This window comes from Pezoporus flaviventris, unplaced genomic scaffold, assembly GCF_033815535.1.
Source record: "Pezoporus flaviventris isolate CSIRO_AGI_PZ_B2104156 unplaced genomic scaffold, CSIRO_AGI_Pfla_v1 ptg000066l, whole genome shotgun sequence".
Classification (NCBI taxonomy): Eukaryota; Metazoa; Chordata; class Aves; order Psittaciformes; family Psittacidae; genus Pezoporus; species Pezoporus flaviventris.
Window position 1 is genome coordinate 28,481,272 of NW_026892614.1, and position 17,382 is coordinate 28,498,653.

Here is a 17,382-nt window from a genome sequence, read left to right on the forward strand (position 1 = left end):
CATAGATTCTCTTTTTCCGTATGAGTTTGCCCAGCAGTTCCTTGTTTAACCATGCTCGTCTCCTGGCTCCCCTACTTGACTTCCTACTCATTGGGACATTCTGATCCTGAGCTTTGAAGAAGTGGTTCTTGAATGCCGACCAACTATCTTGAGCCCCTTTACCACCTAGTACCCTTTGCCATGATACTTCCCTTAGCAATTGATTGAAGAGGCCAAAGTTTGCCCTTCGGAAATCCAGAAATGTGGCCTTGCTAGGTATTCTATTCCTCCCACACAAGATCCTAAACTCCACTCAACAACTCAACAACCTGTTTTCCAAAACAGCTACCTATTCCAGAATAGTTTGGCATTTGGACAAGTGGGAACAGTCCATACTAGGGAGCCTCCTTCCTGTATTATTCTTTGTGTCTTATATAGATTGTTGCAGCCAAATGATCCCCATTAATGTTGAAAGAGTGCTCCTGCTGCAAAAAAGCAAATAATAAAATAGCAACTCAACTAAATTAACAACAGGTTCAGATTACTTTTAGACATGTCAAAATTATTTTGACAATAAGAGTGTTTTGGGTCCTTACACTAACTTACAAAGAACTTCGTACCTACAGCCATATACATACATTAATCTTTCAAATGCCAGTGCCCTAGGTATAATACAATCACTCAATCTTTAAGAAGCAAAGGCACTTGAACCCAATCATCTGCTAGTAAGTGATTTAAAAAGCTTTTCTATAAATGACTTTGTAAAACTAATAGAATTGGAGTGTGCAGTTTAGCTGTGGAGGAAAGACTACATTCATTTTACTTGCAGAGATACTGATGTGACAGTGGCTCCAGTTAAGTGACCTATGATGCTTAGTTTGCCTTACCTAAGTCTGTAAAAGCATAATTAGATATTATACAAAAAGTTAATTAATTTTTCTGTATAGCTTATTTTGAGGAATCTTAACTGAGAAATTTGATCAATCTGTGTGGTTTAAACATCTGGGATTCAAAAAGCTTGATAATGGCACATTTCTGGGAAGATCCTTTTGTCTGTTATTTTAACTGTAAAGCTAACATATCAGTGGTTTTCAGGAACTTTAATTAGCAGCAAAAGGATATTTCAAATAGCAAAGAAGATGAATCTCTGCAGTTCAGAGTATAACTATCTTAGAAGACAGAAAGGCTGAGGTGCTTAAGGGAGGTAGAGCAGTTGGCAACAACCTGGGAAGAGAAACATTAGAAGAGTTGTGAAGGACGGTGGAAAGTGGAGTAAGGGAAAAAGGATAAAAGAAGCATCAAGTACTGGATTGCCACCTCAGCAGGATTTAAAAAGCAGGATTTAAACCAGATCAGGTGGTCAAAAGGGTCTAGGAGAAGACAACTGCATTCTTCATAGGCACTTTACTGTGTCAGGGATGTCAGACTCTCTCCACAAGCCAAAACATCTTGGAGGGAATTTTGTTAGTGTACTGCAGTGACAGCATGGATTTACAGAGGCGAACAGCATGTCCAGGAAAACACAGCCAAGAGAGCCATGCAGAGCAAGAGCTCCGGCTGAAGAGGCAAGTGAGCTGTTGCCTATTCTTTCTTGCACGGAGTTAACCGGGCCCATTCTTACTGTGCGTTAAGTGGTGTTGCATCAGGTCCGGACGGTGGCAGGAGAACACTTGCTGAGTTAGGCTGCCACAGCAGGGCCGACGCAGCACAACGGGCCGTTCTCCACAAGCCCCCGGGAGAACCCGTACTGGCGGTACCTCCCGCCGTGTGCCCGGAGCCCACGCTGCCAAGCCGGCTCAGGCACGGCTCGCCACCGCCGCAGTCGAGCCTCGCGGCGTCGGGCCGACTGCGTGCCCAGGACTCCCGCCTCAGTTACCGGGTTACTCCCTCGGCGGCCGAGGTCCCTGCGGCAGCGGTCACTGCGCGCAGCCACAGCCGAGCCAGTGAGACACAGGCGCAGCCGCTGCGCCGGGGACAGCCGAGTGCCTGCGCCCCAACCCGGCCCCCGAAGGGAGCTCAACACGGTCCCAGGCTGAAGAGAGCGGCCTAGCGCGCGTCCCCGAACCGCCGCGCTCATAGGGGGCGCTGCCGCGCACAGCAGCACAGCACATCCAGGCCCCGGGAAGGCGGGCGGTGCTGCCGCCACACTCCCTCACGGCCCGCCCCCGGGGGCGCGGCACCGTGACGCGAGTCGGGGCGGGCCGCAGGCGGCGTGGCACGCCGTTGGCCCTTTTCCCCGCTAACCCCGCCCTCCTCCACCGGGCCTGCCGCTTCCGCCACCGCCGCTCTCGCGGAGGGGGTGGCTCCCCGCGGCGCGGCGCCGCTCTCCCGCGCCCGCCTTTCCGGGGCGCGCGCTCGCCAGGCGGTCGGCGCAGGCGCGGGAGGGGGTTGGAGGGGGGGGGAGGCGCGCAGGCGCGCCGCCGTGTGGGCGGTTGGTGGTGGGGGGGGGGGGAAAGGTGTGAGCAGGCGTTCGCGCGCGGCGGTTGGCTGGGGTGCGCGGCGGCTGGCGGCGTGTTCCCTCCCCGCGCCTCCCCCCTACCTCCCCGCAGCGGCCCCGCGCGCTCTCCGCTGTTCCCCCCGCTCCTCCGACCCTCCCTCCCCTCTGCCGGCCGGGCCGCCGCCGTTGTTGGATGCGGGGCGGCGGTAGTAGCAGCAGCAGCGCCGCGCGGAGCCGGGGCGTAAGATGGAGGGCCTGACGCTGAGCGAGGCGGAGCAGCGCTACTACTGCGACCTCTTCTCCTACTGCGACACCGAGAGCACCAAGAAGGTGGCGTCCAACGGGCGCGTCCTGGAGCTCTTCCGCGCCGCGCAGCTGCCCAACGACGTGGTCATGCAGGTAAACCTTGCGGGCTCCCTGCGGGGGCGGTGGGCCCGGGCACCGCCCCGCCGGTACTGCCCCAGGGCAGGCAGACCCGGCCGGGGATGCCTTCGCTCTACTCTGCCGCGCCCGGCTCGGCCCTTCGGCAGGGCGGGGGTCGTCCCGCCGGCGGTGGCTGGCCGGGGGAGTCGGGAGCTATTGTCCGGCGCAAGAGCCGGGCACCTGAGCCCGTGCGGCGGGGGAAGGCTGAGCTTCGTCGGCCGAGAGGAAAGGGCGGCGGGTGTAGCGGGTCGCTGCGCCGAGCACGCTTGTAGCAGCCCCCGGTTATGGGCTTGTGGGGCCTCCGGGTACAGGGCTAGGAAGGGGCTGTTGGTCATCGTTGCTGGCCAAGTCCAGCAACTGGTAGGAAAGTGTCTTGTTTGTTTCGTGTCAGCAGAGGCTATCCGAAGCATGAGAACTCAAAAGCATTTTGGGGATGCGGGGGAGATTCATTCCTCAGTCTGCTGATGAAGAGCAACAGCACAGAAGGAAATCTGGGTTTGTATTGTCGGCTGCCACTGACGCTGATCCGCTTGATCTAAGCCATGCAGTCTTTTGGACATCAGTTCTCGGCAGATATTACCTTACCTTTAGTCATCAAAACATTTCTAACAATGAAAAATGCAGTGTTAAGAGTGACACGGGCCCGTGCTTGCAATATATATATGCACAGTTTCAGCATTTACTTCGTTGGCTGGGTTACGTCTAAAAGTTGTAGCAGTATTGCAGAGCTGCTGACATAGAAGAGGGAAAATCTGCTCTAATGTGACTTGTCTAATTATTTGGGGAAAGTATTCCAAATGAAATCTTCTTATGAACAGCTATTTGTAATAAATTCCTGCTTCTCTAGTTCTCTCTGGCCTTGTTCAGTTCTTCAAAGTTTATGTCGTGTTCTGAGCTGCTCTGGGTAAAACTGTATATAAGAAGCCATGCTGCCTTTTATGTAGTTTCATCCTCAGCCTAGTGAGATAAGCAGCACTTTTAGCAAAGCATTAAAGTCACTATAGCCAGAAGTGCCGTACAAAAATTTTGGCATTCTGAAGTTTAGTACCAGGTTCCAGGAGAATACTTACGCTTACCTGTAGCGTGTTTTGGTCTCCTAAGAGTAAGTTAGTTATTTAAAATGAGTTTAAGATGCAAAAAAGTGGAAGAGGGCTGAATAAGAAGTGCTTCTTCTTAACTGGTAAAACTAGTAATATCTTATTTGATGACTTGCTAGACTGGACTTAATGGTAAGAGTGTCTGCATACTCAGTATGATGAGTGAGATTTCTCAAGGGCCACCCACTGCTTCTTTTTGTGTGTAGCCAACCAGTTTCAGAAAAATCATCCCAGGAAAGTGAATGCCTACATGTTTGTTGTACTTAAAATCTATTTTCCATAGAACTTGTCCAGATCACTGTAGAGATAAAGTAGCATAGTGCTAGAGAGTTTGTTATATATGCACAGATGTAGTGTAAGAATTTCAAAAGAGTTGGAAGTACTTGGAATTTTGAATACAAGTGGCCATAGATTATATCCTTATCTGTTGCAGATGAGGTTAGATATTTTATTGTGAAGTAGATCACATCTGAAGAAAAGAAACTACTCGGGCATCATTCCATGGGTTCCAAATAAATTAACTTGAGAAGCAGACCTGGTTTATCACTGTAGTGATCTCAGGCAAAACCTTGAGTTAAAATGGCAAACAAGATATTAGATTGCCTGAGGAATGAGACTGTAAGTAACACAAAGAAAGTCAAAATGCCCGTAGGAGCTTGACCCATTACAAATATCATGTGTGGTTGCTGTTGGTCACCTGTAAGTACCCTGTCCTTGTGAGGGAGAGAATTTAGTTGTCTGTTTTTTATGTTCTCCTCTAATTGTGGCTGTTTATCAGGTTAATGCAGGCATGAATGTAATGGAAGGGGGTTCTTTGAAGGGAAGTTGCATTTGATGATGCTTTGGAAGTTGTGACTATAACTAAAACCTCAAGATGATGTGGGTTAAGAAATAAGGAAATCCTGTGAAGGACATGGAATTTTCTTTTGACCATGTGCTGCTGTGTTCTTCCCTGTTCATTTGAAGCACCTGATGCTTGTGTGGAAAGGAACTTGATTCAGTTACCCAATTCTTGTATAATCATGGAATGCAAGTGTAGTAGCAGTCACGTGAATGCTAAGTACCTTTGTAAGTGTGCAAAACATAGCACAAAATCACTGCTCTTCAAACTCACGGGGGCCAAGTGTTCCTGAGGAATTCTCAGAGCTTTTCCTCTTCAGTAGTACAGGCCTGTAGATACCTTTAGATAATTCAGAGCTGATTCTGTTGGAAATGAAAATCGGTGACATTTGCATTTTTAGACCCATAACCTGTTCTGCTTGCAAATGTGTTGTTTGAAGGCTGGATAGATGTACAACCTTTCCTGCAAATAGTTCTGTTTATGTGAGATCTGTCTTGCAGCACGAAAAGTTAATACATGCATCTAATCATTGTTAATCATTCTCATTTCTGCCTCTGAGGGACAATGCCAGCTGCCTGTTAAATGGGAATAAATGGACATATGGAAGACTGAAACAGATATGGTTGCTGTATCCAAATCACATGCTCACAAAGCAGCAAAACCCTGGAAAAGAAAAGCTCTATGTCCACTTAGTACACATCTACAAAAGGACAGCCTTACTACCAAACAAAAATACCACACCAAAGGTCTTACAGCCTTAACTGCACATGTGAAAACACCAGCCTTTATTAACCCATATTTCTGCCTTTTTGTGAGCATCATGGAAATTAGCATCAAGGTAGAAGATTTGCATAAAACAGTGAATAGAAATACCTGTGTTGGGATAACAAGTCCAGCTACTTCACAACAGTTACACGAGTCTTTAAATTGCTCTCAGGGTGTGGTTTCACATTGCAGCTAAACCAATGTAATTGTGAGTTGCCACTGAAACAGGAGGTTCAGTCTGCCCTCATCCATGTGCTCCTGCTGCCGCTTCTCTTTGTGAAGAATCCAGTGCCTGTCCAATGCTGTTGTACGCTGGCATCAGGGGCTGTGCAGGAAGAAAATTAATCACAGTTTTTTGTTGATTTAACTCTGTATCAGCTAACACGGGGGTTGAATGAATGTCAGTGCTGGCACTTTTTCTAGAGCAATTGGGCATTTCAGTTGTGATCTAGCATGGGTTTCATGGTAGCTTAAACCGGTAGAAGCTGGAGCTGGTTGGTGCTGGCACTGGCATTTATTTGAACAGACAGTGAGCTGTTACAGGAAGCTTGTTCAGCCGAGAGTTAGGTTTTGTCAAGTTATTTTTCACTTGACTCAGCTGCCTGAGCTTGTGGCTCAGTTGCATGTGCATTAGTGTTTGTCTTAACAAGTAGTATGACACAACACAAGTGATGCTGAGGAGCTGCCATCCACCCTGTATATGTATTTCAGAAGCTTTCCTTTGATAAAATTCTGGCCTGGTTAGCTGCAATTTGTTAGGTGTATTCCAAGAGTGTATCTTCTAGGTTAGCTTCATACAAAAGAAATCTAGTTGCCTGTTCTGGAGTGGCTGCACAGTATGAACCAGACCAGTGAGAGTGATCAGGAAATGGGCTTCATAAGCACATTCCACATCTGACCTAAAACCCTAATGTAGCTATGCTGTTGAAGTCAGTTCTTGGTACCTCTTTACTGGTGGTGAAGTTGTTTGAAAAGCAACTGTTTTGTCAGCCAAAAAAAATGAATTGTAACATTCATTACTTGTCTGTGGGATTAATGTAATAGCTGTCCCATTTGTTCAATTTGTAGGATTATTTCTTGGGTGATTTAATCACAGAATATTTTATGAACTTACACTCTTTGGTTGTGAATCATACAAACTTCAAGAAGTAATCAGTTGTGCATATGATACTCATCTGAAGTTTAGTCAAGGCATCTTGCTTTAAAATGCAACATTATTATAAAACAACAAATACAAGAATATTTGCTTGTACTCTCTCTAGAACAAATGAAATGTCATTTTCAGTTTTGGCCTTGTGCAACAGTGTTACCTGACTTCTAATTTAGTGTTAGAAAGTCTTTGAAATGACAGATTAATTGGGTGATTATGCCCAGTTTCATCAATTACAGTAAAGCGTATTTTTGGCTCGTTAGCCAGTCTCAAGCTTTTTTTTTTTTTTTAATTTTGCCCCCTCCCCTTCCTTTTTCTTTTCCTCCATTTCTAAGGAGTCTTTACAGACAGATTATTTTTGATTGCTTTGTGTCATTGTTGGAAAAAAATGGTCTCTGGTTGTCTGCCTCAGTTCTGTCCGAGTTTGCTGTCTTCACATCAAAAGTTGTAAGAAAGTGCATGCCTGTGATACAGCTGCTTCATTGTGAAGTCCAGACTCTTGGTGTAGCACCTCACTTATTAGCTGCAGTTTCTGCACTGTGCAGGAAAACAGCTAAGGTGCAAGCATGTGCTGCCTTCTGTTGTTCTTGAGGTGATAGCTTTTGGTAAACAAATGGAACAGACTTGGAGCGGTAGTTTCCTCAGGTGCCAGAGTTTGTCTGCTGGCATGTGGTGCAATTGTAATTGGAAGTATAATCCATAGCCAGAACATGGCAAAACAAAATTCAGGGTGCTTGATTTAAACTGCTGGCCTCTTTGTGGAAGAATGGGTGCCAAGAGAAAGGGATCTAGGAAAACAAAGTTGTTCACAAAGATTTTATTGTTGCAGTTAGTGTTTCGGTGAATTTTCCTACACAAAGACTACCTGTTTGTCAAATCAGTTGAGTTTACTAAATGCCAACTGCAAATGGAAGCTGAGCCAGGGCATATGCAGGATTACCTGTGTGGTGGAGACATGCAGAAAACTCAGTCTGGTTCTTGTTCATTTGCTGAATTTATTATCTTTTCAGAACTCGTGAGATAAGAAGTTAGAATCCTTATAGGAGGCCTTTGCCTTCCTTTCAGTGATTTGGAGTATATTTAAAAATACATGGCATTTTCAGATTATTAAAAAAAAAAAAAAAAAAGGTCTGCAGCGTAAAAAGGCTTTTCTCTTGTAATACTGACCTTTACCTAATCTGCAAACAAGCCCAAATCTTAAATCACTTTATTGAATGGAGCCCATATATTTGGGGTTGGTATTTTTTATTTTAAAATTTACAGCTTTTGTACATGACTTTTCAAAATAAAATTAGTTTAGACTTCTGAGGCAATACTCACCACAGGTCATTGTTACGGCATTCTTGCAGTGTAGAAATATGTAACTACCCATAAAGTCTGGAGCTTTTTATGATTGTAATATTATGTAATTTATATACATTTTTTATATAAGTAAAGCATGTTTATACACACATTATGCTGTATCTAAGATCTTGTTTAGGAAGTGAAGGGTTGTTAAAAAGCTGTTGTAAATGCAAACAGTGTCTGGGTCCGCAATTAAGAATATCCAATTTGTGAAGTATGTCTTTTTTTCCCTTCAGATGTTACTGTAATAGAGTATTTTCCTTTCCTCTCAGTTGAGCAGTAAGTTAGTTTTATTTCTCTGTAATGATAAGATCTATAAGTAGTCTACTTTCTGCTAGTGCCAGAAATGGCTTTTGGTCTGCTTTGTATACTTATACAATTGTACTTTTGAGTTTTCTGGTGAAAAAGTTTAGTTTAATGGTGTTACCTTCACAGAGACTATAGTGGGCTGCAGATTGTTTGGTCTTTGCAGTTAATTAGTTTGAGTAGCCTCATATCTCAGCAGTATTTAGTTAGAGAACAATCACTGTTGTTGAAATGAAAGGGAAAAGTTAATGGCAAAACTTTAGGTCTGTAAATTAAGTCTGTTAGACTTACATTTGTTTTCACCTGATTTCTGGTTTTGAGCTTTTGAAATTGACTGGCATTCATTGTGTATAGTCACTTATATAGTAAATAATTCCTTTATAATTCCCTATGCTGCCACAGCACTTAGCTAATTTCAGGTATTACAGCTCAGCTTTGTTTGAAAACAGTTTCTTTTTTTTTCCTTTTTAAGTGTGCCTTCAGATGACAGCAGGAATGATTAATATCCGTTCTGACATGACTGGATAGAATTCTAATACCTTTTCAGAAATATCAGGGCCTTTGGCAAATACAGCTTAGAATCAAGTTAGCTGTACAAAATTATGAGTTGCAAACTTGATCTTTTTTTCTTTTTTCCTGTGAAGATGATTCTGTTGTATTAGAAGTTTTGAGCGCTTTACCCACTGCCTGTGAAAAATCGCGAACGTGCTTTCATCTTAGTCTTATCTTCAGTAAATATTATGGCAGATGCTGTAATATTGTAGGACTTTGCTAGCAATCTCTATTACTTTTCAGTTATAGTTGCTTTCAAAATATTTCTTACAGACAAGTTTCACACCTGTTAGGTCATAAATATTTGCTGTTTAGATTAGTCCTGCTTGTAGAATTCTTAGACTTAAAATTGGAGTTCTGCTCTTTGCTTAAATGAATTTGGAGGCAGAAGCAAGTGTGAGAGCAGTATTATGTCTATCAGATTTTTCTTGCTGGTGCTCGAGCAATGATTAGTGTAAGAATATATTTCCCTTTTTTTATTTTCCTTTATTATTTCTTTAGATAATAAGATCTTTAGAACATTAAGTCAGCAATGTAATTCTTTATAAACTAATGTGCTGAGTTGCTGATCATGTTTATGACTGGCTTTTTTTTCCAGCCGTTGTTGGTGTCTAAAGAGGTAAATTATCTCCTGCACTTGTTATACAAAACCCTCCACGTTGTAACTTAGGCATGCCTGTCTAGGATGTATAGGAACTGTGTTTTACTAGGTTAAAGGACTTAGGAAAGATGACAGTCTGACCTGAAATTCTGGAGTGGTTGACTTCTGGCATCTAAAATGCTCCTGAAGTATGGTAACAGAACAATGAGTAGACTCGGTTTCAAATTCATCTTCAGTGGGTGACTAGGGCCGAGCTATGTAACATGAAGCATTAAGTGCCAACTTACTCCTGCTTCAGACTATTAGTTGTTAATTTTGTCAAGATGTTCTTACTGCAATAGTGTGTACAACTTGGTTTGTTGATTTTGGTTTTTGTTTTTTTTTTTTTCTGAATTAGAATGTCTTAAATTGTTTAAGACCAAGTGTTAGCAGCTCTATACTGAGTCTCAAATGTACCTCTGTAAACAAGCGTTTCTTAGAACTTTAACTGACCTTTGTTTAAACTTTGATAGACACTTGTTAAGAATTGTAGGCCTTACTGGGAGGAGAGCAGTGCAAAGCTAAGTAACTAATTAACACTGGTCACATGGATACTCAGAGGAAAACAGATTGAGATGGGAAAGTAGCATCAAGTGATGGGCACAGTTGCTTCAGGTAAGCTTGTATGGAAGTGCTCAGGAATAACAAGACCAGATCTGAGCAGTCTTATTTAGCTAAGCTACAGCACATTCACTAATTCTGGGATCAGATAATGCTTTAATCTTCATATTACATTAGCAAAGAGAAGCATGTGTTCATTTCTTACATTTGTTCTGGCATATTGATGAGAGGTCATGTGTGTAGAAAATATCAAGAAAAGTAAGAAAATAATTATTAGCAAGGAATATCAACTACTGGAATGCTTTGGGTATAAGGATGTCTCAAAGGAATCAAAATGTCTATATGAATGCTGTTCCCTTCAGCATTTAGCGCTTAAGTAGGAATTTTGCAGGAAAAATATTCAACCTAATGCTGCATGGCAAGAGCTTTGACAATTAGAACGTCCATGTGACCTCCCTTGTACTATTTGTTATTGGAGTAATGATTTGAAATACTAAATATATTATTGCTGCAAAATATCCCTCCAATGCCTGCTGCAGCTAGATGCTTTCTTGGTGCTTACATAGATACTTTGGCTGCTACTGTTTGGTTTTTTTGTTTGTTTGTTTCCAGGAAGATACAATGACTTGAGTGTTACAGAATCACTCTGGAGTCTCAAATTGTCACAGACTAGCTCAGGCATTCTTGCTGAAGTGTGTTTCTTCATCTCCTATTCCTTGAACTATTCATGACACCACCATGAAAAAAGACACCTTCGTTTTGAGGGCAGTTCTTAGCAACCTGATATGTGACTATGTCATTTGTTAGGGGGGCTTCTTTGCATAAGGTAAAGAAATCAGTTGGAGTTGTAAGTGCTCTTGATGTGACATTCTGTTCAGTTACCTCATTTCTGCCTTTTCTGCCCCTCCTAAATGCAAAGAACACAACTTTCTTGAGGCTGCAGTCTTGTAAGAAGTTTGGAGTCAAATGAACAAACTTAATACCAGCCACATGTTCCCATGTGCCCTCTAGCTCCTGAGGTTGGTTGTACGGTAGACAGATTCAGCTTAATAATCACAATAACTTTTTGCTGGCTTACTGAGTTGAAGAATCATACTGTCTGATCAGATAGATGAGCAACAGTTAGTGCTTTAGGAATTGAGGAACTGGGAAACTGAGAGCAGAGGAGGAAGTAGCTGTTTAGGTTAAGCAGTAATGTAAAATTGCATAGGAAGAGGAGACAGGTATGTGGAATATCTCCTTTTTTAAAAAAAGAACCTTTCTTTATGCATCAGGAATTAGAAATCATTCTTCTAAGTCCCCAGGCTGTCTTTTGCTGCTTCAGGGTTTTTTAATTCGTTCTTCTTGCTGCTTTATTACCATTACTGCTTGTAAGGTACCTTTCTCATGAGCAGATACTCTGCTGGAAGAACAGCAGTAGAGAGAATCTTAATGCAAGCAAAGAATGACTCTGTCTTGAGGTCTTCCAGCTATGACTTTTTATTTGGGAGGATAGTGGTTGTTTCCTAGGTGAATGTTCATCTGGCTGCCTGTTTTTTCCTTCATTGGTGCTATTGAACATGTAAAAAAGGAATATGCTTCTTTATTCTGTCCTCTTTTTGAGGTTATTTGGCAATAATTTGTTTATGAATTATAGTCAAGTAGAATGGCCTGTGGCTTTAGATCTTTGGAGAAATATCCCCTCTAAATCAGTATCTTAGACTTTTTTGTAGTTGCATGTAGTGTGCATCTACATCATCTTGATTGATGGTGGTTCCCATGTACTACCAAATCAAGAAGGGAACCACTGACCTCAGAGAGCTGTGTTGCTCTGCATAAGAGGCTCTACAGGTAAGATGCATGTGTGTGGGCTGTGACAGCTTTTGCAGGAGCTGTTATCAAGACCATAGACTTTGATTGCAAATGGAAAGATCAAAGCTGCTGTATTAGGAAGTGTGTGTTAAGTGAGGCTAATCTACCATGAACGTATATGCTACCAGGAAAAACAGGAGATGCTGTAGACCACTTTGGGAATGTGTTGATGTCAGAAATTAGCTAAAATACAGCTGGTTCAAAAAGTACTACTGCAGATGAAATTTCAGTGTGGTTGAGTGTTTTTTGGTGGTGGTGGTTTTGTGTGGAGGTAGGTTTTTTGTTTTTGTTTTTTTTTGTAATTTTTTTTTTTGTGTGTGTGTGTGGCATTCAACATTCATTTGTTAAGATATGTATTTTTCATGTGCATGTGTTGTAAACCAGAGTTTTAAGTTTTCAGTGCTTTTTGCTGCTTTATTAACAAAGTGAAAACATGACTTTAGATCTGACAACCCTTACTCGGGGAGTGAACACTCTTGTAAAACCGAGCCCAAAGTACAGAGGCAGAGTAATTTCTATGAGGCTTAAATATTGGGTCATTTTTTTAACAGCTAATTCTTTATTTCTGATGTGATTAATTCTGAAATTTCGTTTGATTGAAACACATGTGTGCTTGAACCTGAAATGACCTGTGGAATGGGAAACTTTAGTTCTGGGTACCTATAAGAGAGAATTAGTTGTCAGAGCTGATAGGTAGCTTTTTCCTTCTGTTGGTATTTCAGTAGTCTGCTTCCACTGTGGATATGTGTGGTGTGAAAATCAAGGGCGGAAAAGTATTAGGAGAGGCTCAGACAGTAGGGGACTCTAAATAGTTTGTTGCCAGAGAGCGTGTGTCATCTTGGAAGTCCTCCAATACTACTGGGTTTATTTCTTTAAAGGCTTGTGTTCTGAAGCCAGGTTTATGGCATTGACCGAGATCCATCTTCATGGATCTGTCAGTAAAACTTGAAAGGAAGACCTTACTATTTGTTGCGTACTATTGGTTATGCAACAAAGTGCAGCAGTGTCCAAATATAACCTGTGCCTGGGAATTCTTAGTGTCAATTAATTAACTGTATTTACTACTATGCTTCTGAAGTACTTAATAAGATAAATGTATGCATTATAGGTAATGTTACACTTGCAGTTCAGCACATGAACATTCTCTACTTCACACTTAGTGCATTAAATATAGCAGTTCTTGATATCCTCCATAAATAGATTTTGCAAATGATCTTCAGATGGGGTAAGACTGTTTAAATGTTTGTCATATGCTGCTGTTAGTGCTGAAAAATAGAATTCAGAGCAATATTCAGGCTGTTTCTTTTAGTGGCATTTTTTGTCCTGTCTCCAATTTTTTTTCTTTGTGTGCAACATGTTTCTGGAGCCATGTGGAGAACTGGGTCAGAGACTTGACTTGGTTAAAAATAACTCATCAAAAGAAAGATCTTTGTCAGTTCTCTGTCTTGTTCCTGCTATGGAGTGCTGTCAACAACTGTTGCATCTGAGGAGCTACCTGTCAGGTGAGGATTTCCTGAAGAAAACTGAAAACATCTTGAATAACTAATAAGTGTCGCTTTGATCTGTTGATGGTAGGTGAGAGATTGTAGTTAGAAAACTATGTCAGGCCGTGTGGTCTCCAACTAGTGCGACAGACTGAGATAAAAGAGTGACGAGAACTGACCTATTGAACAGCGGTTTCAGAGTAGCAAGATTAGAAGGTAACATTGTGAGGAAGGAAATGTATTCAACCCGTAGAAAAGCACAGAGGAGCTTTTTGTAGGTCTTCAACATGTAGTAATGGTCAGGGATTTTTTTTCTGCTACAGTAGCAGTGATTGGGAAGTATTTTTTTCAAATTCCCTTATATACCCCCAGATTACATTAAACCATACAGACATGGTTAATTTGTGTTTTGTCTCAGCTGGGTGGGTTACATGACTTCAGGAGAGCTCCTTTATTGGAGAGCATATTCTAGTACCCACTTTGAGATTGTGTTCTAATCTCGATTTGGAAAACATCCTGTCATATCTCTTTAATGCTTAAGTTTGCGAAGAGCTTTGGAATACTCATCAATGAATTGCTGCATATGGGATGCAGAATAATGTTGTTGGCATGATAGTGTGTTTAGGTTTAAACTGTGAATCAAAATCAATTTGTAATCGGCTACAATTTTATTAAATAACCTAAAACTGAATGCAGCTGGTTATTTTAAGTTTTTTAGCTTTTTTTTTATCTGAAGTAAAACATTACCTTTTTCGATGCATTTCTTGGTTTTCATTAGGTTGTTGTCAGTATGCACAATAAAACTCGAAAATCATGTACTGAGTACTAAAGCAAAAGTATGCTCATGGTCTGGTTTAACTTCAGTTTGTGTCAAGTACTGTAAAAGTGATGTGAAAACTTGTTTTGCACCTCTGGTGCATGGTTTATTTTTTTTATTATATTTTTATCTTTACCAGGTAGGTAGTGTGCATGTTGGTTTATTTATTGTTTTACCATTTAAGTCATCCCTGTTTAAATACTGTTGTACTTTTGCATGAATAATATTTGCAGATAATGGACTTGATTTGCCTTGTGGAAAAACCTGGGGCAGGGGGACTGTGATGTTCTGGAACACTCTCCCAGAGAGGTTTTCTCAGTTCTGGAAAGGGCATTTTGCAACACTTGATAGAGATGTGATTTGTTCCACTTCAGCAGGAATTTTTAAGGGTTCTCAAGTCTAAGTTTTTTTGGTTCATAGACTTTTCCAAGTTCAAGGACCTCTTATTTGAAACCTGTAAGAGTTCTAAAGGGCATGTGCTTGAAATGGTGCCTGTCATCAACATACTGCTTCCTGTGCATGTCTGATCTGTGCCAACTCCTGGTATTGGTGGTGATGCTGTTACATCTTTGCAGTATGATGACTGCAATTTCATAATTTACTGCACTGAGGTTTGTTTAGTTTGTGTTTTGGAGTGGGTTTTTTGAGAGGGGAGTTGAATGGGAGGGGTTATTGGGTTTTGTTTGTTTGGGGTTTTTTTATCAACAGCTTCTAGCAATTCTGGAGCTTCACAGAATTGTTGGCCTTAGTCCAGTTAATTGCAGTAGTGTGTTATCAGGATCCTTATATCTAAGGAGATGAAAACAGTTATGGAGCACTTTGTTTGGAAGGTAGCTCTGCATTGCTTGAAGAGTTTAAGGAAATTCCTTATGCTCTCTCTTCCTAAGGAGATGAAAGCCCTAAACAGAAATCTTAGTGAAGCAATCCCTTGACTTTTTTTTTATCTCTTCTCCCCTCCCCCATCAGTATAGCTGACTACCTGTTGAATGTTTAAATCCTCCTTCAAGGAGATTATAGGTAGATACTAGTTTGAGTATGCTCAAGCATGCTGTCAGTCAGCAGGGGAGTCTCCACAAGCTGTTTGCATTTAATAATTTTGCTCAGCCTTCACTCATGTTCCTGATTGGGTTATATTCTGTGTTGGAAATAGAGGACTCCTTTAGCTGTCTGTGGGTGGATCTTACAGCTACTTGTTCAGTAGCAGAAGGACATTATTTTTTGTTGGTTAGTGGGCTTTTTTTGTATTCTTAGCTTTTTTTCTTTTCTTGATACTTACATCTGGTGTATTTTCTACATTTACATCTACTAAGTTTGAATCCATGCTTGTCTTTCCTTTCTAATGCTTACCTGCCATGCTAGCTTAATTATTGATTCAGTTTTTAACTGAAGTTTCTGTCAATCTGGCAATACTGACTAGCTCAAAAAGACATAATTTCTAGTCTAGCACTGGCTTTGAAATTACCCAAAGCTATTACTGCCTAATGGTTCTGTAGATCACTGCTTGCTTTCGTAAGAAACTTTCCCAGAATCTGACCAGTTATTCATCTGTCAGTGCTAGGTTGCTGGATCCACAGGCTTTTTCTGTGTTGGGTGTAGAAAAGTATGTGGACATTCATTAATCTTCCAGGATACAGTGCTTTAAAAAATGAATTGTTCTTCCTGTTGCACCGGTTTACATTGCTAGGTGTCTCTTGGATCTTCACTGCTTTAGTTCTGTAAGTTATTTAAACTTAGCATTATTATTTTTGGCATTAGGAAGGGTACAGGCAGTTTATTTTAGATGTTGATGCCTCAAAGTTTTTGACTGTTTGAATTGTCACCTGTCAATTTACACTGTCACTCCTTACTTCGTGGCACTTTTTGTAGTCCAACCAACCTGTTGAAACTAGCATATTCAACTATACTGAATTATTTTCTTTTAGTTAATGAACATTAGAAAATGCTCTGTTATCCCCTGCCTTCTGTCCAGGTACCATGCTACAGAAATACTGTAATTGGAAAATACAAATAAGACAGGTGCTGTAGGACACTGTGGGAAGTATAATGCACACATAGCCAAATGATTTAGCTCAACTAGCTTCTGTCCTGCAGGATTCAAGCTCCATGTAGCCCTAGACTGTCTGATCCTCTTGGGATTTCTGTAGGACTAAGTGTTTGTCAACTTCTCACACCTTCCTATGATAGCTTATACAACAGTTTGTGTTCATGAGGTCCTAGAGTCCTGGTACATGGTATGGAAACATGCAAGCAGCTTTTTGTTGAGCCATATCTAGCTCAGCTATAGTTAATAAACCCATCTGTTTGATTGTATGGAGTTACTGAAGCCTATTTCCTGTTTCAGCAGTGCTGAAGCATACAGATGTAACTTCTCGTGGATCATGTGGTTCAGTTGCTGCTACATGAACATGTAGTTGGCTTTTTCAGTTGGAACATGTCTGCAAGCAGGGCTCTTCTGCTCTTCAGAACTGTTTCCTTTGAAAGCTGGGAAGTCTTTCAGGACAGCTTTCTCTAAACCCAGTAACAGTACATCCCAGTAGTTAGGAAAATAAGCAGATGTATCAAGAGACCAGGTTTGTCAAAGAGGGACCTTACGACCGAGCTCTGGTGGGAAGGGTAGGGAGAGAAATTAGTGTCCATGAACATATTCTCAGTGCCCTCTCTGCATTGATCTTCACAGACGGGTCTCATGGGCCTTTGTGCCTGGAGATGGGTTGAAGGAGGAAAGAAATGAGTAGTACTACAAGAAAATTATGGATCTCTTGAGGAATATCAAGTTCGTGGGATTAGATGGGATGTTTCTGAGGGCAGAGAGAGATAGCTAGTGTCATTGCAAACCAGCTTTCTCTTTGAATAGTTGTGGAGATCAGGGGTGGACCTCAGTGACTGGAGAAAGACATGCTGCAGCTGTCTTCCAGAAGGGCAGGAACTTGATCTGGGAAACTACAGGCTGGTCAGCTGCACTTTGGTCCCTGGTAAATTGTGGAACAAGTGCTTGGAAGACATTTCTAGTCATATAACAGGCAAAACAGTAATAAGGGTAAGCAGGCATGGATTTACCGAGGGTACTTGTCAAACATTGTCTGGTGTGCTGGAAAGAGTTGAACTATGGTTGAGGAGAGAAAAGCAGTGATGTCT

General features: G+C 41.8%; 1 protein-coding gene across 11 annotated transcripts in view; it reads left to right on the forward strand.

Annotated features, from left to right (window-relative positions):
- Positions 1 to 2,505: 2,505 nt before the first annotated feature.
- REPS1 (RALBP1 associated Eps domain containing 1) overlaps positions 2,506 to 17,382 on the forward strand; it is a 62,927-nt gene continuing 48,050 nt past the window's right edge. For 10 of the 11 annotated variants that reach the window (XM_061471711.1, XM_061471719.1, XM_061471718.1 and 7 more), the window contains exon 1: positions 2,506 to 2,815. In XM_061471711.1, coding sequence (XP_061327695.1) covers positions 2,663 to 2,815 — 153 coding nt within the window. In that variant the 5' untranslated portion in view covers positions 2,506 to 2,662. Of the gene's footprint in view, positions 2,816 to 3,233; positions 3,335 to 17,382 lie in introns of all 11 variants that reach the window. The other variant, XM_061471721.1, reaches the window with a different exon arrangement.